This window comes from Artemia franciscana, chromosome 6, assembly GCF_032884065.1.
Source record: "Artemia franciscana chromosome 6, ASM3288406v1, whole genome shotgun sequence".
Lineage (NCBI taxonomy): Eukaryota > Metazoa > Arthropoda > Branchiopoda > Anostraca > Artemiidae > Artemia > Artemia franciscana.
In genome coordinates this window covers 29925185-29951461 of record NC_088868.1, presented here as the reverse complement: position 1 = coordinate 29951461, position 26277 = coordinate 29925185, and the positions used below count along the sequence as shown (strand labels likewise).

General features: G+C 34.2%; 2 protein-coding genes and 1 long non-coding RNA gene across 4 annotated transcripts in view; 2 read left to right on the top strand and 1 right to left on the bottom strand.

Annotated features, from left to right (window-relative positions):
* LOC136028294 (uncharacterized) overlaps positions 1-14091 on the top strand; it is a 58461-nt gene extending 44370 nt beyond the window's left edge. The window contains exons 5-6 of one of the 2 annotated variants that reach the window (XM_065706046.1): positions 5861-6008; positions 10080-14091. In XM_065706046.1, coding sequence (XP_065562118.1) covers positions 5861-6008; positions 10080-10369 — 438 coding nt within the window. In that variant the 3' untranslated portion in view covers positions 10370-14091. The remainder of the gene's footprint in view (positions 1-5860; positions 6009-10079) is intronic. The other variant, XM_065706045.1, reaches the window with a different exon arrangement.
* Positions 14092-15805: 1714 nt separating this feature from the next.
* On the bottom strand, positions 15806-18575 carry LOC136027857 (uncharacterized). The gene is made up of 2 exons (XR_010617677.1): positions 18496-18575; positions 15806-16116 (listed from the first exon to the last, which is right to left on the bottom strand). It is a non-coding gene; the product is annotated as an uncharacterized LOC136027857 (long non-coding RNA).
* Positions 18576-19458: 883 nt separating this feature from the next.
* Positions 19459-26277, top strand: part of LOC136028289 (syntaxin-1A-like) — a gene marked incomplete at its 3' end in the record, with an annotated part of 86241 nt that continues 79422 nt past the window's right edge. Inside the window, 1 exon segment of the mRNA XM_065706040.1 lies at positions 19459-19617. Coding sequence (XP_065562112.1) covers positions 19585-19617 — 33 coding nt within the window.

Here is a 26277-nt window from a genome sequence, read left to right as displayed (position 1 = left end):
TGCGCCTTTTTTTTAATATGAAGCACGCAATAGCTTTTAGTTGGCTTGTTTTTGGAAACGTATTAGGTGAGACACCCTTCATTGCAATCCCGCCCCTCCCAATTAATCCCCTAAGTCACGCTGAAAGCTGGCCGAGCGCTGCCGAAAATATTTCAGCGCGCCACTGCAGCAAAGGCCTCGGCACGCCACCGACACAGTGGGTGACGTTGCGCCGCCAAATATTTCTAGCGCCGAATTATTTTCTGAAATTTCTGAATGGCAAATGTAAGGCCAAATCCGATATACAATGGCAAATGCAAAAATTTGGAGTCGGCTCAAAATATTTTTGAATTTACTCGTCTATTGCCGTATGGACTTTAAACTGTAAAGTGTATTTCACTTGTTTCTCTCCTCTTCACTAAAGTGTAATGCTTTCTAATTAAAATGAGTTATGACCAGCCGTGATATTCCTCGAATACCTCCTTTATGAATTTTTTCTTCTTTTGGGTGAACAATTATATGTACAATTTTCACCAAACTTCTTAAGTCAATAGTATTTAACCCGCTGGCCCACATTGTAGCTAACGTCGGGTAACAGGCTATGACATACTTTGTTTTGAAACTTCTATTAAATCACTCCTAAGTGAGAGGATTCAATCGTGAAACAATGAGAAACAATAGTCACTGTAGGGAAGAGAGTGAATTTTTGGGAATTATCAACCTTTTTGTTATTTAAATTGATTACTGATCATTTTAGTTTTCGTGTTGTTCGCTACGTTCAAGCATTTTTTTTTTATATTTGATTTCCATTCATTTTCACTCTCACATTCATTTTGATTCACCCTTATCATTTAAGCCAAAATTTAACTTTTGCATTTGCAATGCCTCGAAATTGAAAATGCCCATGAAAAAACTGTCCTCTCAATATTTTTTTAAAGGGGGCCTTAAATGCCAACGTTATCATTTTTCATCCTGTTCTGCATCCTAACTGCCCTGACATCGTCTTATCAAGCAGCCTCCTTCTGTTCGATGTATGATCATGAGGAATGAGCTGCTGCACTTTAAAAAAAAAAGCCATATTCACACAACTAATTGGTATAGCTGATCCACTGATAGTACCTGGTTTTACTTCACTATAAAAATAGTTTACGATAATTTGGGAGTAAAATTCCATTTAACAGCCTAATCGCAGGCATATTCTAAATATATTCGTCCTGATGAAGAGACTTGGAAGTGGTTCGTCCGGAAGTGGAGGCCATGTATAAAATTATCAAGGATCTGGAAGATGCAGCTAGACAGCATAATAGTAAAATATTGTACTGGCATGTTAATAAATTGAGAGGGAGTAGTCAATCAGGACTTGTCCCAGTTAAAGATAGGAATGGGGCCACAATTATTGGTCAGGAAAGAGTTAAAGAGAAATGGTTGGAACATTTAGAGAATGTTCTAGACCGAGATACAGTTGGAGGAAAAGATATTGAGTAAATTTAAAAAGTTTGTGATACCTTGGGTGTCAAGCAAGATACGTTTTGTGGGTAAAAATTACGACAGTACTAAAAGAATAAAAAAATAATAAGGCTCCAGGTGCTAATAATGTGGTAAATGAGTTTCCTAAACAAGGTTGCTCCGATGTTAGAAATAAATTACCGAAGATTATGAATATGATTTTTGAAAAGGAGTAAGTACCTAATGATTTTGGGAAAACCTTAATTAAACCACTGTATAAGGAAGGTGATAAGAGTGAGTGTTGTAATTATCGAGGCATTAGTCTCGTGTCTGTAGATAGCAAATTACTTTAATAAGATACTTTTTAGACTGAGAGATGCTACAGGAAAGTTTTAAGAGAAGAACAGTGCGGTTTTAGAAAAGATAGAGGACATGTCGACCAAATTTTCACTCTTAGGTTAACAATTGAGAAGTGCCTTAGTTGTCAAACACCTTTGGTCCTCAGTTTTATAGATTATGAGCAAGCGTTCGATTCTGTTGACAGCATAGCTTCAGCAAAGGTCTTATCCTTATATGGTGTACCAGACAAATGCATTATAGTGATTAGTGCTATACATTAAAGTGATTAGTATTATGTATGAGAATAATACTGCTGCGCTTAAGATACGAAATGAGGTTAGCAGCTGGTTTTATGTTAAATCAGGAGTTAAGCGATTTTTTGTTATATCCCCCTTTATACGGATCATTTTGATAGACTTTGTCTTAAGGAGCACAGGAAATGCAATGGGACACCACGAAATCAAATGGTGAGGAAAAACGCTCCTGGACTTAGATCATGCTGATGATTTAAACATTCTAGATGAAAGCGTGAGCAAAATGAATGAATTTTCAGAGGTTTTGCGAGTTCAGGGTGCTAGAATAGGTTTGAAAATTAATGTTAAGAAAACTAAGTCACTAAAGCTAGGAATAAGTGAAGATGAAATGGTGACGTTGGGTAACGAAAAGATTGATCAGGTGGGCTGTTTTACTTACTTTGGCAGTATTATTAGTAAAGACGGTGGGACCAGTGAAGATGTAAAAAGTAGAATAGCCAAGGCTCAGGGTGTTTGTCCATAGTTAAAAAAAGTTTAGATGAATAGGAAGATAAGTCTGCAAACCAAGAATAGAATATTGGAAGGTACAGTGATGACAGTGGTCAAATATGGCTCTGAAGCATGGGTGCTCCGAAAAGCGGATGGAGATTTACTAGGTGTTTTCCAGAGAAATTGCCTATGAATTGTTCTGGGTACCAGGCTGACTGACTGTATTACAAACGGTAGGGTATATGAAAAGTATGGTCCAATCCCTCTAGGGCTATAATGAAAGAAAGGTTGAGATGACTAGGGCACGTTCTCCGGATGAAGCATGACAGATTGCCGAAGATTGTCCTTTCCAGCCAACCGTACAAGGCTAAACTGAAATCAGGTCGTCCTCGTCCGGGGTGGGAGGATATCATAAAGAAAGGTTTAAAGGAAATGGTAGCTTCCTCGGAGGGTTAAAGAAGGGGCTTTGAATAGATTGGTATGGGGGAGGAGTGCGCGTAGCTGTGTTGTCCTCAGGCTGCTTGTTGCTGCGGTGAGTTGTTTGTAGTAGTAGTAGTTTTAGATAAAGAGATGCTAGAAGTCAAATTCATATTGATAAGGAGAACTGCTCAAGAGAATATAGCCCTAAAAACTACATCTTTGAGTGCTTCTGTAACCCCTTCCCTAAAGAAAAGAAATCAGTTGATTTTCCCAACTTTCTTAATACTAGGCCGACTCTCCTAATACATGGTGCATTCAGAAATAACCTCATAGTTTACTGAGCATGGTGCATTTAGAAAAAAACTGCGTGGTACATTTAGTAACGATGGTTTATACACCATATAAATGGTGCATTTAAAAGCAAGCGCAATGAATTGAGCATGATGAAATATAGAATGAATTTGGTCCTTGTAACACTGTGTATTTTTAGGCTGTCATTAAGGAATGAATCATCATTTGTTTATGTTTTTTTTTTCTCTAACCATTTTGACACATGGTTTGACGGGTTAACGGGTTTGACGGGTTAACGGGTTTGATGGGTTAATATTTAATCTTTGGCGAAGAAGCAATATTAAAGTATTACTCCCAAAATATATTGTTTGGTGACGCCGATCAAAAATTAACTCGATGGTTGGTGCCGGAGACTATGCATGGTCACCATCATTATCAAATCTAAATGACAAACAAACCAAATGTTTGTGTACTTGGCTCCCCGTCCATTATCATGGCTCAGTTCGGAAGTCATTGTGGAATCCCACCATTTCGCCTTTTGAAATAATTAAATCTTTCGGAAAACCTTATGTTGGATCCGAATAAACTTAGTTTTTAACTGATATTCAGTATCTTGTATTGAATAATTTAAGAAGAATATTTGTAATTAATTTGATATAATTAAGGAGAATTTACAATAAATTATAATTAATTAATGTATGAAATGGTAAAATCTTTCGGAAACTTTCGTTTTGGATCCGAATAAACTTAGCCTTTAACTGATATTTAATATATTTTATTGAATGATTTAAGAAGAATAATTGTAATTAATTATGATTGTAATTAAGGAGAATTCAGAATAAACTATAATTATTAAGTTATCATTTAATTATATATAATGTAAATTATAGTTGTAAAATGTAATATAAAAATAGGTATTATCTATAATATAAGCTGTAATTATAATATAATTACAATACAACAATATAATATAATGTAATTGTAATTATAAAATAACATAATAAGTATAATGTATAATACATATATATTATATATATATATTTGAGCTAAATATTTTATTTGAAATATATATATTTCAAATATAAATTTGAGCCGTCCTGGCCGAGTGGGTTGGTGCGCTGGATTCGGGATCCTTCATCTGAGAGGACGCGGGTTCGAGTCCCAGTGTATCCAATTCTTCAGTTTGGGACGGGGGTCAGTGGTGTGACTCTGTAAGCTTAGCCAGAGTCGACCCAGCTCTAAATGGGTACCTGGAGAAATCTGGGGAAGGTAATCAGGAAGGGTGTGCGAAAGCACAGGATGGCCGGCCCCCAACCCCCATTGCACTTCCTGGCTGAAGGGCCAAGAAACGGAGATCAGCACCGCCGGTACGGACTGAAAGTCTAATGCCGTATCCTTTACCTTTCCAACCCCCCGTTGCACTTCCTGGCTGAAGGGCCAAGAAACGGAGATCAGCACCGCCGGTAGGGACTGTAAAGTCTAATGCCGTATCCTTTACCTTTTTTTACCTTTTTATATAACAGTTATAATGCAATACATATAATATAAATAATAGTTGTAATATATAACATGAATAATGATATATAAACTTCCAAGCCATGGAGTGCTAACACAAACAAAGAATTATTTGTTGCGACTCGAGTTTGCTTGAAATTTTATTATTTTCTTCTTGCAAATGGATCGAAAACAAGATAAGAAATGTATAGTTCGGCATATTAATTAGCACAATAAACTTAGCTCTTGATTTGTTGCCGTGAGTAAATTGCGTTATTGTGTTGCCTTGAACGGCACTAAATTGTTGCCATGAAATGAAAATTTTCAGATAAACCCTTCTCAGTCAAACCCCAATTCACTGACGACCCTCCACCCCCCAAAAACAAAAAAACAGGGTTTCTTGGGTGGTTGCGACCCACTGGTTGGGAACTAATGCTCTGTTGTCAGTGCTGATGTCACACAAGACGCTTCTAGACTAGTGGGGTTACTTAGATGTGAGGTAATCCCCCTGGTCTCTGGCGTTCAGGCTTATTGGGTTCTTAACTGTGGAACGTTCTATTGCTATCAGGCTTTTTTCTCTTTAGAACAGCTGTGTCTTTAAGTGATTAAAACAAAGCTTAAAGTCATAAAAACATAGATAAAGATACGTTACCAGAATACGTAGCAGGAGAAGATACGTAGAGAGGAGAAGGGCTCTTCGGTTACATACTGAAATTTTAATTTTTTATATTTCTCATTGTAATTTCTTATATAATCTAAATATTTAGTCTTATTTTTAATTTTTGAACTTTGCATTTTTTTTTCTTCTTCTTGTTTCATTATTTACTGGAACACAAAAATATAAAAATATGCAGGAATCTTCAATTAATATGCAAAAGTATAATCTCATCACCGGAATCAAATTCAGGGCCCAGCAGCGTATTGCTACAGATGAGTGTGAACTCTGGGTCTCGTACTGTGCAATTGGTTCAAAATTGTCCATTGTGCAAAAAGACAATTTTTTTATTAATTGGAAATGGGTTTTTATGTCAAGCCAGGTTATGTTTTATTTTTAGAGTATGGATGTCTATTGAGTTCTTTAATAATTAAATTTGACCGTCTTTAATCTTTACTAAATTTTATTTTAGTTTTCCTACCTTTTATTGCAGACTGAATGTTTTGTAAACATCTTTGCCGAGCTGGCGGAGAAAGCCTCTGTTCCAGTTTCAAGAATTCTGATGACCTTGAAAGACACAGTTGTTAACTCCACTGATACGCCGGAATCGATTGGTCTCATGCCAGTATTAGATATATTGGGTAAGTCTGATTTTATCTAATATAATAGGCTTATAACACTTCGGGTTCTTGTGCATAGTGTTAATGTGTCAGAACATATTGCGAAAAGTAACCTAGATCAAACTTAAGATATGTTCCCCTCCTTTGCAGTGCCTAGGCATGTTGGGGGATGATATTAAAAACCATGCTTCTTTTTAATCTTGAAGTAATGCTTAAGCTAGAAATACTAGAAACATACCCAGAAATCAACCAAAATTATTCAACCAAAATATCCGAGCAAGTAATTAAAATATACTGTAAAAGAAAACTGCTTTTAGTGGGAGTCGAACCAGCGGTCCGGGCATTACTCTCCAAAATAAATTATTCTTGGATTGTAACTTTGCCGTTCACAATGATAAGTTTAATACAAAAGACATGTTTTATTTATATATTTTACTTATTTCTAAATTGTTTAACCAAAATACATTGGTAAACTTTCTTCGACTGATTATTGAGATAGCTTAGAAATAGGCATACGTTTGGAATCAGAATTTTATCCTGGATCAGTGGTGGCATTTTTTTCAGAATCCTGGGGTGGGGGGTGGCAAAGTTGGAGCCAGTTTTCCCAAATCAAGTGAAAACGATGGTGAAAAATGAAAAATGAGCAATATAATACCATAAGGGCAAATATATACTAAAGAAAATCTATTTCTCTAGATACTTGAATTATGCAGGCTTATTTTGGTTTTGACATGATTTTTGCAGAAAATGAATTTCAGGTGGGGGGGGGGGGTTAAACTGAGGTCTGTGGTGGAGAACTAAGGTCTATAGGGGGCTGCCTTCCCCCCCCCCCGACCCATAGCAAATTACACCCCGGTCATGGATCCAAATCAACAATTAATTTCTAACGGAAATTAATTGTTCCATCCCTCCTCTTCCACCCTTGATCAGATATATTTCCTAAATTGTATATATGTGCTGAATTTTCCACGTGTTACTTTTCTTAAACTGATTTAACGGTTTATCAAAACAATAAAAAATTCACTGCGCATATTGAATTCACGGTATATATCTGATCATTAAGAAATGGGGGTCTCAATAACCAGTTTATTGAAAAATTTATAAGTACATTAAATGTGAAAAAACTGTTTTATGGATGCATATTACAAACCACAGAGTATCAATTGTTGTCGCTAGCGATATCAGTTGAAAGGTTTTAAGACAGCAATGGCCCTACATGACGTACGACACGTACAAACATATAAGTACACGTATTTGCAGCTGATTCAGAAATGGTAGCTATTATTCCGATTAGTCTTAATAGTAAAATTTAATTTTGAAAAGAAATTTACATGAATTTTGAAAAGAGCCTGAAATCTTTTGAAAATGGCATCGAAACAAAAATATACCATTGAAATCCTCACTAAGAAAACTTACCGACCCCCCCCCCCCCCCCTCCTCTTGAACAGTAAGGAAAATCGAGTAGCAGGCTCTTTTTCTTGGTTTTTCTTAACCACTAGCAGGGCACTGGAACATCATAGAGAGCTGTCTAAAGCTTTTAAAGAAAATTGCTATATCTACTTCATTTTATCAAAAAATATACTATTAAAATAAAATGTAATTTTTGAGGGAAACTGCATCTTCATATACAAGATGATGTAACACGTGCATCTTTTGATAAGATAATATAATAAATATATTTTAAAAAGTTGCTTCTCTGAGATATGATATCATCGTTGAGTTTCTCTGCTATCTGGTTTCCTGGGGCTTGTTCTTTACTAGATCTAGAAAATACCGAAGGCTTTTTTTTGCTATATGTGATATATGATGTAATCATTGTCTGAAAACTAATGTGAAGGGTTCAGAATTTTACTTGAAAGAGCCACTCTGGTAAATAACATCTAAAGGCGAAACCTTTTCATTGGTACATCTATCTAGTATTTCTTCTGTAGTTTCATTATGGATCCTTACTAACCGCATATTCTATAATGCATTCTGTATTAACTGTAACCGCAAGAGAGTAGCTAGGAGACTCTCCCTCTGGTTAGGCAGATGTGAGTTCAGGCCAAATTTCGGTAACGAGTTTTTTGGTTATCCAGCTACTTCTCATTAGAGTCACTATAAGTGAGTTGGTAGAAAGTTGTCGTCAAGTGCCTTCAACTCCTATGGTCGTATCAGATTCTTCCTTGGGTGTGTAATCGTATCTTTTCGATGAAAAGCTGACTTTTATTTATTTGTAAGCATGAACTCTCAGAGAAGAAACATTTTTGGGGCTAGTCATCAGTGACCACCTTTAGTGAAATTGAATGTGCTTGATTCTCCTTACCAAATATTTCTACAAATCCAGTATAAAAAAAAATTCAGTTTTATAACTCAAGCTCTGAAAATGGAGTAAATCAGGATAAGAAATTCTCCAAACGTTTGTTAATCTAAACAAAAATCCTAGTTTAAATGCTAAATGCATAAAATGTTAAATCAAAATGACCATGTTTAGCGGGAAGACCAAGTCCCCCCATAATTGGTAGTTAACGACTGTAAATAATTAACAGCTTACACAAAGTTTCTTCTAAAAGTTGTGGAAGCAAAAATTGTTCCAATTAACCAGCGAGATTTTATTATTATTATTATTTAAGTCTGTAGGCTACTCAATTGCTCGGAGAAGTTTTTACGCACAATTAAAAGCGTTTTAAGACCCAGGAAAATGCTGTTTCAAAACCATACTTTGCATGCAGGCAGATGTACACTGGACAAGGATATCATAGAATTTTTGTATACACCTAAATCAAATTAGTCAGCTTGGGAGCTTACCTCATATTGTAATCTTTTGAATAAAAAGCTTTTTTTAAAGTATTATATTTTCCTGAATGCTGTAAATTTTGGTATTCCTGGAGATTAAGGTCCCCGCTATTATTTCTTTTCCCTTTGTATGTTTTTAAGAAACATGTAATGAGTTGGTATGTTTTGTTCCAGTAGGATAAGCGTAAAAGTCTTCTCCACAAAGAGGGAGAGGGGGTTTTTGAATATATTGGCCTTTATGACCGATGTGTATAGCTCACAGGTGGTTTTAGGGGGCACTTATCTCAGGCACAGCAATTTTAGGGTCATAAAATTCGAATAAATAATATAACGGTTATAACAATTTTGTAATTTAAGAAGTTTATTTTTATTAAAATAAAGTAGAATGCGCATTTGGTAGGAACAATAAGCAAATCAAATTTTCATTTTTCCCATATCTTTATCACAATTCTGCAAAAAATAAAGTAAGAAGAACAAATTTAATTAATTTAATGTTTTTTATGGAATTTAGCATTCAAATCTTGTCAGTAATTGAAGATTGTTAAAATTTGACTTGAAAATTTTTGGGATGCAGATGGGTGCTAAGCAAGATTTTGCCCCTGGCACAAGAGGCCAGAACCGCCCCTGGCGTTGACCTTATATGCCCTGGTGTTGTAGGGATTTGTTAGTAGTAGCAGTGGCTGTCATAATATAAGAGCTGCTAGCAGGGGATAGCCAAGCCTCTGTCATCATCATCATCTAATACATTCTCTGACTCAAGGCCAACCTGACTCTTATACATAATAATGATAGATGGTAATAAGCTTACCTAAGCTATGGATGTCAGGTGATTGATTTTGTTTTTCAAACGATAATTTTATCGTTTATGTTTATTTTATCGTTTATCGTAGTATATGTTTATTTTACCGTTTATGTTTATTTTTATCGTTTATCGTCTTATGTTTATGTCAAATCGTGTATGTTCTCTGAGGCCAACCTGACTCTTATACATAATAATGATAGATGGTAATAAGCTTACCTAAGCTATGGATGTCAGGTGATTGATTTTTTCAAACGATAATTTCGACAGGACCTGTCCCTGTCAAGAAATTATCTGACAAGAAATTTGAATTTGAACCTAATGACAGGCACAGGTCCTGTCGAAATTATCGTTTGAAAAAATCAATCACCTGACATCCATAGCTTTGGTAAGCTTATTACCATCTATCATTATTATCATCATCATCATCATGACTTTTCTGGAAAGCAGCCACAGTTTTATAGTAGTTTATGTATACGTACGATTTCTTCAGCCTAATTTTTTTTTTTTTTTCAAAGTTGCTGGTGTGATTGATGAACCTATTTCTAGTCAAACAGCTGAAACTGATACCAGGGATCCTGATGAAATTGAACTGAAAGTGCAATGTGGTCAAAGAAGAAAAGAGGTAAAAGTGAAAATGCTTAAATACGAAAAAATGAGTGTCCTCATAAACAAATATTTAGAAGTGACTGGCAAACAAAAGTCAAAAGTGAAGTTTGAATTTGACGGAGAAGTGATAGATGAATATGTAACTGCCAATGACCTTGAACTTGATGGTGGTGAATGCATTGATGCATATGATGTTTAGCTTCAGTGTTTAGTTTTAGTGTTGTTTAGGAAAGGGAGGGGTCGGGGCTGCGCTTTTCCTATTTTCTCTGAGCGACTCAGATTGATGGTGTCAAAATCAATTGCGCGTTTTAGGTTTAGACTCGATCAAAAGAAGTGACTTTAGAAGTGACTGGAAAACAAAAGATTGCAAGATTGTTTTCAAGTGACTAGATTGTTACATGTCAATGTTCAGGTTTTTACGCTTTGATATGGCATAACTTTTGAAATTAACGGATCAGTATCAACATCTAATCAATCAATATATTTTAAATCAATCGATATCATATCATTTATTGTAATTTTGTAAATAATAGTCAAACCAAGTTTCTTACTGACATCTTCTCCGAAGTTCTAACCGATTTACCTTGGGTCTTGGGTAGAGCAGGCTACGGGTGGTAGCTTTTTTTTAGAGGCTTATAGGGTTTGAGCCCCCCCCCCCCAAAAAAAAAAAAATTAATGTATCATTAATGTACTAGACTGAGTTTCCGTACAGTACTTCCACGAACAAAAACGCATCAGAAATTTGTTTAAAGGCATTTTTTTGTGTTTTTACGAGTCGGACACGATTTCCTTTTGAAAGGGAAGGGGGCGGGGTCAAACCTAGTACCCTTTCCCCGTGGGTACGGTCTTGATTAGGGTATTTGTAAATTCTAATTTTTTGTGGAAAATGATTCAGATACTAAAACACAAATCAACAAGGAGAAGAAAATAATAATTATAATTAATCTTGCTACTAGTGCAAATTTGAGCTTTGTTTTTACTTTCTTTTAATGTTTTAATTTATGTTTTAATTCTTTTTTTTTTGTTTTCATTTATGTAGGCCCTTCTGAATTATGTCACTTTTATTTCTAATTGGCTCCATTTTGAAACAAAAAAATTCTGTTTAATTTCTCCCATTAAGATGAAATATTATTTCATTTCTCGTTCTTCAAATTGAATTATTGCAGTTGAAAATGGCTCCTAAGATTTATTCGGAAACAGACAAATTTATGGAAGTCAATGTTACAAAACTGGGGGAGGAGGGGTAATAAAAAAAAATTGGAAAACTCATCAAAAATTTTTTATGATCATTTTTGTTACTTTCCACGAGTGAGGCAAAAATTGCGTTTGAGGGGAGGGGGGCTTTTTCAACCCACTAACGTGCTCCTGGATATGGCTTTGACCGTAATAGTTAAAATAAGAACTTCTAATTTAGTTTGAAAGAGGTGGTCTGGAAAGTAATGAAATCTTCTTGGTGACATCTTTCAGACTGGCAAATTATTCTATAAAATTTTTCCTGTTACTAGGATCTTTTAATTTTATATGAAATTCTATTGCATTCGTTCTGAGTTCTGAGTTCTGAGTTCTTTATTTAACATTAAAATCCATAAACAAAAAAATTACTTCAAGACAATCTCCCCCATAAGGCTCCATAGCCGGGAAAGTGTTACTATATATTGGTTAAGGGTGGCTTCTGATGCTATCGAGTTCTAGCTATTGAGCCAGATTGTATGTCTGCTGATGAGAAAAATATCTTCAAGGAAACAAGTGCGTCAATTAAATCAATTCTGACCTTTTACAGAGGTCTGAATGAAACTAGATACCGCTGATGCATTTAATTTTACTTCGTACAAATACACCAGTGCAGCCATACAAAGAATTCTGATCGTGTGTCTGAAGTTAATCGTACCACCAATAGACACTTCTACACTAATTAAAAAAGAATTTAAAATGGGATTCTAGATTACATATTACGTAGTTGAGTGGAGGAGGAGGTGTTTTAGCTCGAAATATGCTCCTGGTCGTACATCGGCTTGAATATAAGCTTCTTTAACGAATTAATCACAAATTGTGATTTTAACAAATCACAAATTTTGACGTTACAGTTTAATGACATAATCGAGCATTTTTTTTTTCATTAAACTATGCTTCTTTTTCAATATCAAATTATAAAGATCCTTTGATTTTCCTGCTGAAGAGAAGGAAACGATTGAGGTTTCTTATGATGATGATGATGATCACAATGAAATTCGTTGCCGTTTTTTAACTTGGGACCCAAAACTAGAAATTTTTCTTTAAAACTTAAAAATTTTCCAAAACTTAAAATTTTCCAAAATTCCAAAAACTTAACATTTTTAAAAACTTAGAAATTTTTCTCGGATGGCTGCTGATTTCTTTGCAGTTCGGCGCTGATTTGATAAATTGACACCGAAAAATCTAACTGTGCCCGGCCGTTAAAGGATTTATCTGTTAAGTAAAGTGTTTAATGAAACCCTAACCTGTAGATGCGCTTTGAAAGAAACATTCACCCCTCAGAACATCAGGTTTGACACTGCTTCTTTGAAGTAAAATGTCTTCTATCGAAAACCAAACCATTTATTTATATTTAGTGAATAGATATTAATTTTAGTGAATAGTTCGGGGCTGAGGGAGTCCCTTGTGGATAGTTTACATTTGAGGTAAAATCTGTGCCTTCCTCTTTTACTAGAAAACAGAAAATTTGGCTAGTGAAGGCTCCGTCGTCACGAGGGAGGGTTTGAAAAGCACTGCCATTTAACGCATCATTAACGTTTTATTCCTTCGCTTTTTACCCCATTTTAGTAAATATTCACTCTAGTGGTCCATATCAAGAATTTTTTGTCGGGGTATGTTACACAAGGATTTTTTTCGGGGGGAGGGGAGTTCACATACAAAAAAAAACTAAAATAACCCATAAAAAAAATTTTATATCCATTTTTGTTACGAGTCAGACAAAAATTTCGCGGTATGTTCAAACACCCTACTCCCCCCCCCCTTGGACAAGAATTTTTTTCGGGGGGGAGGGGAGTTCACATACAAAAAAAACTAAAATAACCCATAAAAAAAAATTTATATCCATTTTTGTTACGAGTCAGACAAAAATTTCGTGGTATGTTCAAACACCCTACTCCCCCCCCCCCCCCTTGGATAAGGCCTTATAATTTTGTAATGAAATAATAAGTACTTCACCAAAAATGTCTCATCAGAAGTTATTACCTGTGAAAATTTGCCTAATTTTAGAAAATGATCTTGTTGTAATTGTTCCTTAGGCTGATTCTGGCTTTGAACGCTTAATTTAATGAACATTGGAATATTTTTATTTTTCCAATATTCCTTTACGAGTAAAGGAAATTCTTCACCTATACGGGTAATGGTGCACAAAATACTTCTTTATTCACGTGGCTGGTTCTGAAAAATTCATTTTGTGAAAAATCTGTAGAATAAAATAAATGTTTTCAAAATTTATGGTCCGAAGTAAATATTTATTCTATGGAAAAGTTCCATTTTTATTTTGTGGTATTTGTTTATCATACCAGTATGATAAACTTAAAAAAAAACTGATCCTGGCTTTAAACGCTTAATTTAATTGACAAGATGGAAACGTTTGAATTGAACTATTAATGTTGAGATTTTTATTTTTTCAACTCGATTATCAAGGGATTTTAATTGTCAAGAGAAATATGTATGTGAAATTGATTTCCAGTTGCCTTAGTGTTGTACGTATATATTGTCAAACAAAAGAATAACTTTACAGATCATTTTTTCATGATGGTAAAAAACGCATGGCTCATCATCTTGCAGGTAAATGAGCCATCATGTTTAATTAATAGTAAATGAGTTGATATTGGCCTTTTAGTTGTATTTTTGAGTTATGTACTGCTGGAAAATGCGCTGTTTTTGTGAAAAATAAATTTCTAATTGTTTTTTTTTTTTTTTAAGTTACTAAAAATCGCAAAGTTTAGAGGTGGTGTTTAATTCTTTTTCTGTCTCATTCCCTTTTCTTTCCTTAATTTTCTGTCTTATTTTCTTTTTCTGTCTCATTCCCATTTCTTTCCTTCATTTTCTATCCTTTTTTCTTTTTCTGTCTCGCTCCCTTTTCTTTGTTTCATTTTCTGTCTTTTTCCATTTTCTGTCTCGTTCCCTTACCTTTCCTTCATTTTCTATGATTTTTTTCTGTCTCACTCTCTTTTCTTTCCTTCATTTTCTATCCTTTTTTGCTGTTTTCTGTCGCATTCCCTTTTTTCCTTCATTTTCTGTCTTTTTTTCTTTTTCTGTCTCATTCCGTTGGATTTCCATCATTTTCTATCCTTTTTTTACTTTTTCTGTCTCATTCCCTGTTCTTTACTTTATTTTCTATCCTTTATTTTTTTCCTGTTTCTGTCTCATTAAGGCAGCTGAAGATGACGAAATCACCTGACACAGATTATTAGAAATTTCAACTTTATATTTTAACTATGGATCTTTAGTATTTGAGTCCTATAAAATCAATATATAAATATTAGTTGGGGATGAAGATGAATTATCAAAACGCGAATAAAAGTGAACATAAAATTAGCAATCTAATTTTATGTTCTAGCTCTTCTTCTGAATAGCCGCTATTTTATAGTCCTTCCCCTTTTTGGTCTTTGAATACATTTCTGAATGCGGATACACATCAAATTAAGCAAAATTACTTTTTTAAACATTATTGAGGATTACCCAGGGGTGCAGCTCAGGAGGAGAAGTCAAATTCCTCTAAATTAAAGCTTTAACGCTAAGTTTAAACCATAGTAAATATAGAGTGTTTGAAAACTCATCATAAAAATGGAAAACCGGATAAAACACCATTCGCATTAAAAAAAAATTAACTGACAAAATACAAAAAAAAAGTTTAATGTCGATCGTATTGAAAGATTGTCTAGATTTAGCAGCAATTTCTTTTTGCGTAAACCTAGATTTTTGGTTTGAAAACCGTTCCTTAGACTGGAAAACAAGTTCAAACCAGTTGTGTTCAAAATTATACTACTGGAAAACCGATCATATAACTTGTAAACAGGTTTTATGCCGACCACAGTAAATATAGACTGTTATAAACCTTAAAACAAGATAAAAAAAACAATCAAATCAAAAAATGTTTTGTTATTTTTTTGTTTTGTGTTATTATAACTAACAGGCGATATTTGTTTTTACTAACAGGACATTCCTTTAAGGCTAAGAGGGAGGGGCGTAGCTAAGAGGAAGGGGTGCAGCTAAAGCCTTTGAATTTTGGGTGTCTTGATTCAGCCTATGTGTCCACATCTGTCGGCACATTCTGTCTATCCTCGATCTAAATTCAAAACTTTAGATTTGCCCCTGGGATTAATACATTTTCTTGTACACGGTGACAAAAGTGGTTGTCTTCTTTTTTTTCTCTCTCTCTTTCCCATTTTCTTTAGAATATAACATTGAACAAATTGAACATAACATTGAACAAAACAAGTCTAGTCATCTAAGGGTTTGACAGTGTTATCTAAAAAAAATTTAAAGCAACCGTACGGTTTTACATTATTTTAAGAGGTGAAAGATATATTATAAAGAGCATGGGTAAATTATAAGATGGGAAACTGAAAAAAATTCATCGCCATCTAGCATTTGGCAAAACTAGACATTCTGTTCAGTGTACTAATAAGAATAGTTTATTCTATCTATTATAGTTGGTAAGATTACATAATAACAATTTTCTCATCTCAGTTCCTGACGGAAAAACGACGACGAAGCTTGAAAAAATACCAAGTGTCAGCAAATGTTAGATGGCACTGTGGTTTGTTTTTGCCGACGCTATGGTTAGTTTTTACTCTTGTAAGTTATCCATACTTTTTGGATGTAGTATTTCATTATGCCTCCATAGTATTGGATATACTGTGTTAATTGGTGTGATCTCATTTAATCTGCTGAACGCTTGCTATCTCCAGGGGAGCCATTTCACTGATCCTAGGAGCAAAGAATATTTTACACACTTCTAAAAGGTGACAGAATTGTGGAATAGAGTCATAATCTTAGCTGCGTTAGATTTTCACAATTTTATTTAGTGGAAGTCAAACTTATGTAAGGAAAATCGGTTAAATTTATTCAGAAGCAGTTTTGAAAAGAAAAATCCAAAAATTGCAGAATTCTTTAACAATTGTAAAAAAAATTATAAACTCGCCAACATTTCAATGGGAGGGTACGGGCAGACACCTTCATCCGCTCTATATTGAACATGATCATATTCTTAGTTTCATTTTTTCTGAGTATAACTTAAGCGGATGTTTTTTCAATATATGAAACAGCCGTCATCAGTGAAGTACGATATAAATCAAATAAAAAGAAAACAAACTTATTGAAAAAATCTCATCGTCAAAATAAGTTTCAAAACTAAAATCATAAATTATTATATTTGCGTTAGTAGCATATAAGATTAAGAGCAAAAAGGGCAGATATTCCAATCAGGAATTGTTCCAATTTTAATCGAAAAATTAATTGGAACAGGTAACATGAATTAATAAGGCTCTTTTTTCAGTCTTGGCTGAACCTAGGCAAGGTGATGAACCTGAGACTCTTTAAAAATTTATTTTATGATTTTAGCTTTAAAGTATATTTTATCGATGGAATTTTTTTTTGTAGGTATGTCGTTGGGGGGGGGGGAGTTACACCACAAATAATGCAGAGAAAAAATTATTATGTATCTCATGTCCCTAGTCTATCCGGATATAGATCCCCCCCCCCCAATAAAAATGCTGGAGATTTACCTCTGTTTTTTAGTAAGTTCGTAATCTTTTTACTTATTTTATATTGTATCACCCAGATGATAGCTGTTACATATATACCTGGAATATCTGCTTTGGTTGTATTTACTGTCTCTACAAATTGTCTTGTTATCTGCCCTTGTTGTGAATTACCCTGGCTCAAGCATATCACATCCGCAGACAAGGTGCTGCGTTTCATATATTTCTGTTGTTGTCACTCTAATGGGGTAGGAAATGCTGGTATATTTCCTTTCACGCACAATGAAATAAAGAACCGGAAAGGCAATGTATCTAAACAGCCCAGGCCTGATACCTACCAGTAGCAAAGTATAGTAGCATTAGTTCAGTGATATCTGGGCACGTTCTTTCGGTAGTTAGTTAGTGCTCAGTTATAAAAAGACAGAGGTTGCTAAGGATATTAAAGCAAAGCTTATTATTCTGTAGTGATTACAAGAGGCGAAGCTTAAATCAAGGGAAAATTTTCTTGAAGCAATTGGAGACGATATGGCTGAATGCTAATGAACGTTCAGCATCTAGAGTCGTGATTCCCAACCTAGAGCAGAGACCTCACTGGTACGGTTAGCTTAGCCCTGTATCGAATGGGTATGAGAAATTAGCAATTAATTGAACTGTTTCGAGTGATGCAGACGCTATAAGTGTTTTAACTCAGAGTTTCACGCAACACGCTTAAAAGAGCTAATAAGAGCCTGAGATTGAAGGTCTGGAGCTAGAGAGGCTTCTCATAGATTGCAACCTGAACAATAGAACAATAGAAACTAATCACCACGGACGCAAGCTTAAATTAGCCATTGTGTCAAAAAATTATAGAAAATTAACAAATAACTGAATTGTTTCGAGTGATGCAGACGCTATAAGTTGAGTTCTACACAGTAAGAGCTAAAACAGCTAATAATAGGCCGGAGGGGAAGATCTGAGCTTAGAGATCAGAAGCTTCTCACAGGCAGCAGTATCCACGTCAAATAGCTGACAATAATCACTATGAACGTAAGCTGACTTTGTCATGTGTCAAATGATCGTGGCAAAATAAAAGATAATTGAATTGTTTCCAGTGATGAAGATCCTATAAGCGGTTTTAGCCTAGAGTTCCTCAGATCTCGAGTTAAGAGAGCTACTATGAGCTTGGAATGGAAAATCTGGATATAGAAAGGCTAGTGCAAATTAAATTTGGCCTCTTGTTTTTTTGCCTGGTAAACTACAAACAAACCTAAATGCAAAGTTTTTCACTGGGTTTTCTAATCAGCAGATCCATTCTTTAATTAAAGCTGAGGCCAAGCGTTAGAAAGTTGTATATTTTTCTGTAACATTTTAACTTTGGTGGGTCATGATGAGAAAACCACTTTTGTAAATCCACACTACTTGGTGCATGTTACAGGAACCAAACTTGACTAGCTCATAGCTCTTAAACCAGACTCATTCATATTACAGTTACGAAATGAAAAGATTAAATAGTTTCAACCAAATAAAAAGATTTCAAAATGCTACCACACAGACAAATTCAAGTTGTCTAGCACCGTCAATTAGAATTATAGCTAAAAAAAATCACAACACCCAAAGAGAAATGTACCTTCTCCATAGACTTGCTGATTACCTCAGTTTTTCTCCCACAACACAAAGCAACGTTCACAGTATTACTGAACATCAGAGTGACAAGGACAAGCTACTTTTTTCCATACTTGATGGATTGATTGAACAAATTTACGCCAAATTAACGGAGCCACGCCTAGCACTCCCAGCCAAAGGCAGAAAATCATAAGATCGGCATTTTGTAGCTACACGTATAACTGTCTGTATGGGAAAAAGATTTTAAACGTATGTATCTATAAAAATATGTTTGTACTTAATCATGTGTCATTTTTTCAAAAAAAAAATTCTTAACTTGTATAGTTGTAATGTGATATTTAACCCATATGTTTGATTTACACGTATAACTATAACACGCTAAATGTATAACTATCTGCATGGGGAAAAGATTTTAAACGTATATATCTATAAAAATATGTTTGTACTTAATCATGTATCATTTTTTCAAAGAAAAAATTCTAAACTTGTATAGTTGTAATGTGATATTTAACCCATATGTTGGGTTTACAAAATGAACTTCTTTATAATAAATTCCCTAACCTGAGTCTAACCTGACTCTTATACATAATAATGATTGATGGTAGTAAGGTTACCCAAGCTATGGATGTCAGGTCTTGATTGTATTTAAGCGATAATTCAGTAAGTCAAGTCAAAATGATTTCGATGGGACTTTTGCCAGTCAAAATGATGAGTACCATTATTGGTAGTTAAATTATCTACCATTAATAACTTCTTTATAGTTTTGAGAAAAACGCCGAAATTTTATTCAAATAAGGGGACTGAATGGATAAGTCTCTCTTGTCCCCTCCTTTCTTTGGCTTTGGGAAATTCCGGAGCCTATGCTTCTTTACCTTGGGAAGGCTTTTCCAATAGTTGTTTTTTTTAGGTCTGTGGCTTTTCCTGCTCCGATGTGGTTCTTCACGAATTTCGGCTTTGTCGCTGGTGATCTCTGGTAAAGGCGGTATCGATTTCGTTTCATCGGTTTCATTGTGAATTTGTATTTTTGATTTTTAGAGAGATTGGATGATTTTGGTGTGATTTTGGATATTCTTCTTTTTGGATTTTTGTGAGAATGACCAAAGACAGATTAGCAGCCTTAAAAGCTGTAAGAATTTACTTTATAATATATTTTTTTTGAAGTCACCTCTTGGAAACTGGATTACTTGCTCCTTTTAGGCCTATGCTGGACCTGTTCACACAATCTAAAAATATGACATTATGCTATGAAAACGTGGTAATAAGTTGATTAAAGACCCTGAAAAATCCTCATAATTTTTAAATAACAGTCAAATGATAAAAAAAATCCTAAGAATGCTTTAGTTTCAAAATAGGCCTAAACAGAAAACAATTCACTTGTCTTGGTGGGCTACATGTGTGCATTCATTCCTCTTTTGAAAGAAAGGTAATAGTAAAATTTGAGTTTAGCTATTTTTTACTCTCTTGGGAAGGGTTGAGGTTAAGGAAATAAAACTTTCAGGGATGATTCTGCAGACAAAAGTAAGCTAGGGCCTATGTCCTAGGAAAGTATTTTGAAGTAAATATGTTTTTACTTATATGGATTGTGTGGTAAAATTATAGCAAACAGTATTACTGGCCTTCATATAGCCTAAAGTGAATATACCACTTGATGCCTTTTTTATGCTCTTTACAAATATAATAGGCCTAATCACTTCTACTGAAAATTCAGATTTAAGCCCTTTTTGGCCTTTTAAAAATGACCTAAACATGGGGTATAAAAAGGCTTAAAACATTGGTCTCAAACTTTATAACATTGGACTCAAACTTACTGTTTCATTATAAATCCATTTTGTAATGTTATATTATCCACAAGCACTGATTTTCCACAATTAAATTGGATAAATAAATTTTATCAATGTTATGGTGTTTTCTTCTTCCTTGTTGCCAAAATTTCAATTAAATCATGCATTTTTGGTTGTTTCTTTTTTTACAAAATAATAGGATAGGCCTATTTGAAATTGCAAACCTGTAATAGTTGAGAAACAAATCTGGGCTATATATTTGCACATCAGGGGGGTGGGGGTAAAGCATAGCATATATTAAATATATAAACTAACCATTGCTGTATTTAATATAGTTAAATTTATAGCAAACAGTATAACTGGCATTCATAATAGCCAGCTTTCATATTTTTGACCAAAAACACATGCTTTTATTTAAAATTTGATGTCAAGGAAGAAGAAAATGTCATAACATTAGAAAAATTAATTTATCCAAATTAATATTGGAAAATCAGTGCTTGTGGATTATTGGATATGTTGTTGTTGTTTATTTGACATTTGAGCAAATCAATTGCTCATATATGTGCAATCCTCTTTTGAAATTTGGGCTTATGAAGCCACATCACTTTGAAAAACACACAAATAAAATTTTGGCAAAAGCCATGTCAACACTTAAGATATCTTGGGAGAGTACTAGAACATTGTACAGAGTGTTCTTGCTTAAATCACTGGCACTAGTATGAATATTACACCTCTATTCTGCTAATATTGCTTAAAATATATGTGAAAAGAAACATATTCAGGTTTAAATAAAGCTAAAATACAAGAATAAATAAATAGATAAAAAGGTCAATACAATAAAAATATAAGTTAATGCAGTTACTACAATTAAAACATCTATAAATGGAAACATTAATATGAAAAAGAAAGGTCAATACAATGAATACATCATAACTTAAAAAAAAAAAATCAGAGAATGCTATGTAGATTACAACTCTTTATATGCATAGTCAACAACAACATAGTCTTTCTATGGACCCACTTAGGGGACTTAGCCTGACCTAGGATTGCTCTCATTGTGAAAGCACCAAAATACTTTATAATTTGGTTTCTAAACAAATTTCTTTGTACTTCATATTTTGTGCACTTCATGAGAATATGCCTAACATCATCATACTCATTACAAATATCACAGAAGGGCGAGCTAACTCTCCCCCATTTATGTAAAACTGAATGGGTTTTGGCATGACCTGTTCTCAATCTAAAAACAGTAACAGGAACAGATCTAACATCATGCACAAGTTCATCAGGTGGTGCCTTATAGTCATAAAGTTCTAAAATTGGATTTATGCAACTTCTAATAAAATTATGGGTCTCTCTATCACATAACATCTTATAAATACATGTAAAATATTCATTTTGAGTGGGTTTTACACTTATACTCTGACCATTTAAAATACCCCACTTTGCCATTTTATCAGCAGATTCATTTCCCACAATTCCCACATGTGCTGGGACCCAGACTAGAAATATATTATTTCCCACAAGCTCTAATGACCTAACTATTTGGTGGATATTACAAACTGATTCACGACTAGATTCATGCTCATTCATCAGGTACTTAAGGGCTGATGCTGAGTCAGAGCATATCATCCAACTCTGGGCATACCCATATGATTTAATAAATTCCAATGCCTTATATATAGCAATCATCTCAATTGAAAAAATAGACAGGCTGCCTGGTAACTTAAAACCACATGAAACTGACATACTGGGGACCACCACTGCACAGCCCTTATCTGACTTTGAGCCATCAGTGAAAATTTGTATATAGTCTCTTAAGTGATCAGTTTGTCTTAGCCAGTCATGTTTGAGAGTCAAGTTATTATTATCCCCACGATCAGGTACACGAAAATACACATTATTTTTTATTGCACATAGCTTATTCAATATATTATCCTCAAAAACTGAGTCAGAAACCCATTAATCAAAATCTCATTAATGGGTACTATATTTGGGCACTCTATTGAAAGCAAACTATTACACCTATAAAAAGCTGGAGTATTCCTATCCTTGAAGCTAACATCACTATTATAGTTATTTATAATTTCCATCTTGATTATATCCTCATTTAAAGTAGATTTTTTAGTGAAATACTTCACAAGTAACCTGTCACGTCGTAGTTTAAGCATGCTCACCCCCAATTCAATCATCATAGCTGGAATAGGGGTACTATTTAGGCAGCCAATGGATTGCCTAAGTACACTATGGAACACTGTATCTAATTTTTTTAGATTCTTCTGACTAGCATCACCATATATAAAGCTACCATAATCAAGCTTTATTGGATATTAAAAAAGAAATTGATTTATAATGAAACAGTAAGTTTGAGATCAATGTTTTAAGGTATTTAAGTTTTGAGACCAATTTTCTTAGCCTTTTTTATACCCCATATTTAGGTCATTTTCAAGAGGTCAAATAGTGCTTAAATCTGAATTTCCAGTAGAAGCAATTATTATATTTGTAAAGAGCATAAAATTAGGCATTGAGTGGTATATTCACTTTATATGACAGCCAGTAATACTGTTTTCTATAAATTTACCAATTGTGTTTTTGGCCATGGAATCTGCACTGTGATTGTTAGGCCTACTGTAATGGTCACTTTAATTTTCATTTTCCTACCCTAACCCCTTTCCAAGATAGCAAAAGGTAGCTAAACTAGAATTGTAGGCTGCCAAGGTAATAGGTCTAGGCCACATAACACACAAAGGAACATTTGAAGAAAACATAACAAAATTATGAAATCTAGTTAAATAACTGTAGCCCTTGTCAAACAGTACAATACTCCCAGTAGGCTATTATTAGCCTATTAACTTCATCATAGTTTTCTGGAAAACTGAATCATTTTCTTCATATAAGGGGTCTGGATGTGTAAGTTTCTCTTCCCCCTTGTTATTGTGACTTTGGAAAAATCCTGAGCCTATGCTCCTTTGTCTGGCCACTTTGGGACTAGAAAAAGCTTTCTTAAGTATAAATTTCTCAATTTATACTTTAACCAAATATGATAGTTGCTTTGCAAATGCATTTAAGTTAAAACCTCAGTTATAGCCTACTACATAAAAATGGTTTGTTTCACCATACCTAAAATTCCATTATGAAGGCATGGAAGGATGGCTCCTTGTGGTATGCCTGCTGACTTCAAAGTTTGGTTAAGGATTATAGGGATTCCCAGTGTTGATGCCACCCCCAATACTTGTTCAGACCTTGCTTGAATGACTCAAGGTTGAGATTGGATTGTTTGATTTCCCAGGGAGTTCCAAAGTAGAACAAAATGGTTGGGGTAGAAGTGGCTGCATTCTGTGGTTAGTAGTTTGTTGGGAAATTTTCTGCAAGTTTTGCCAGATTTTCTGGTGTGTGTTTATGGGGAGAAGGCTTAAAGTGGGATTGGCTAGTAGATACTTGAATGCTGTGATGGCATTATCTTTTTTTCTATGGTAGGTAATCTGTTTGATTTTGTAATGCTGCAAGCTTCTCATTATGAGGGAGGTTTCTCAAGTTGTATTACCTTAAGTTGTACTTCAGAGATAATTTAAGGTCTATATAGGATCTGTTGTGTTCTGTGTTGAAGCTGGTGAATTTTCATCAGTATATTAGGGCCTAGTGACATGCTGTAAGAAAGGTGTGCTGCAGAAATGCAATTTAAACCCACTCAGTAACAATGACCACAAGGTAGTTATGGCCTATGATGACCATTCTCCAGCAGTTCAAAGCTGACACCACAACACAATAGCAACTTTGGATAGAGCATGCAAGATGGCTAGGTATGTATGACAAGTGGTATCAACCTTCCAGTAAGACACAAGATGAGGTTGGCATCAATAATTGAATGGGACAGACAGTCCCACTCATATTTACATGACTTGTGATTTCATTTCTTGTCAAGTCTAGACTAAAAGGGTGCAGCTCTGGATGCAATCACCATTTAAGCTCACAGTTTATTCTAATTGTTAACAGTATGCTTAGAAAAAAATGTTACCATGTTCATGCTCCAGATGGAACAGAGTGGTTTTCACAGGTGACATAGTGGTTTTCACCAGGTGACACAGTGATTTTCACCAGCTGATAGAGTGGTTTTCATATGTCAAGAATCCAGCAAACGTGTTTTGACAAAGAAGGCATCACAAGATGATAAAAAAAAACAAACCAAAAACCAAGAATTATATTATTTAGTACTTTACATGGGACTCATACATGAGTCCCATGATAGCTATATAATAGCTACTATAAATTGTATACTATGTAAATGCTACTAGTATATTTGTCAATATACTAGCTATGGTAATAGCTAGTATATTGACAAAACATAAAAACAATGGATCTAATGGTAATACTCTTTCTGTACTGTGTTTCCTTTGGAAGTGCAGTTCAATCTCATACTTACCTTTTTTAATAAGTAGGCTAGTCTATGTGATAAGCTTGAATATTCTAACCATAGCTTATACATCACAAATAATTTCAAATGTACTTTTGGCAAAAGTGGAGCTTAATTACAAATGCACACTTTTGAACTGGAGCCCAAATTTGAAAAATACTGCCCAATCTTAGGCATGGGATCTTAATGTTAGAACAAAGTAAATAAATCAGAATTAATTAATTAATCATTTAATGGTACTACCTTTACTTATTAGTATTTTCCCTTTTGACATGGTCAACCATCACATGTTTTCCTACATAGTAGTCAGCCAATCCTAAATATCCCAACTATCTACATTGCAACTAAGATTGGGAACCTACAGTTCATCTTTGCAAAAAATATATATTAATCAAAATGTTTACCAAAGTTTAGGCACTGTCTATGCACTGGGGTTGTTACTCATTTGTTTTGAATTCAAAACAAAATTTGCCTTGCAACTAATAATTTTTTTTGTGTTAGGTGTTTTTGTGACCTGTATGATTTCAAAGTGCATGTTTCAGCACTGTCATAAATTGTTATAATGTTTAGTGCAACAAGCTTTGTAAAGCTTACTGTCTTTTGGAAATAGTAAATAAATAAACTATAACTAAAATAAAACATTTCTATTTATTATATTTATTGCGACAAGCTTGAAAGCTTACCGTATTGGTTATTAATAAAAAATAAATAACTAAAATAAACTATAACCAACCCCCCTGTTGGGGGGTTGGTGTGATTGTCCTGGTAAGAGAGATTACATTTGGGAAGAGTAGTAAATAGTAGTACAGGGATACTACTATTATTTTTTTTTTTTACTAGCAGTAGATTATATGCAAGTTTCACTTTTGGATTTATTTTCTGACTTGTGTTTTACCGAAAACACAAAACCAAATAAAAAAATCTTGGTTACAAAATAATGGTTTCTTAGAATCCAAGGGGTATGTTGTCACCAGTATCTTTGAGAATTTGTAATATGAACATAAATTATTTTCATGAACAAAATAATTTTTTTTTTCATTTGGCGTTTTTTAATGTGCTTTTTAGTTTTGTTTATTAAGGGGGCTCAAAGAGAGGGGACCAAAAACACCTGTTAAGGATTTTTAACCATGGATGTTCTAATGGTATAATTATAATGCTTCCCAGCCTTTCGACTCCAGATGCGGTCATATGACACTTGTAATTATCAGATGATAGTTTGTGAATGAAGACAGAACTCACTGCAGCATTCATGTCATACATTGAGACTTGATCCAAATATTATAGACATTTTTTCTAATATAAGGGAGGGGGCTGAAAATCTCCCGCTTAGCATTTTAAACCGTTAAAAATTGGTTGGTCATTGTAAAATTTACATTTCCTGGGATGTTCACTCTCTTTTGGCATAAATCAAGGTTTTGTGACATAAAACACCACTTTCCAGTAACACATTCTCTTTTGTCATTTAAGAATGGTAATAGACATGGCGAATTGTTTTTAAATGAGCCCTCTCCCAATATTCTACATTCAGTTCTGGAAAAAGGATACATCAGGGCTTCCTGGTAGAGAGTGATTTTCTTTGTCGTTCAAGGTAGGG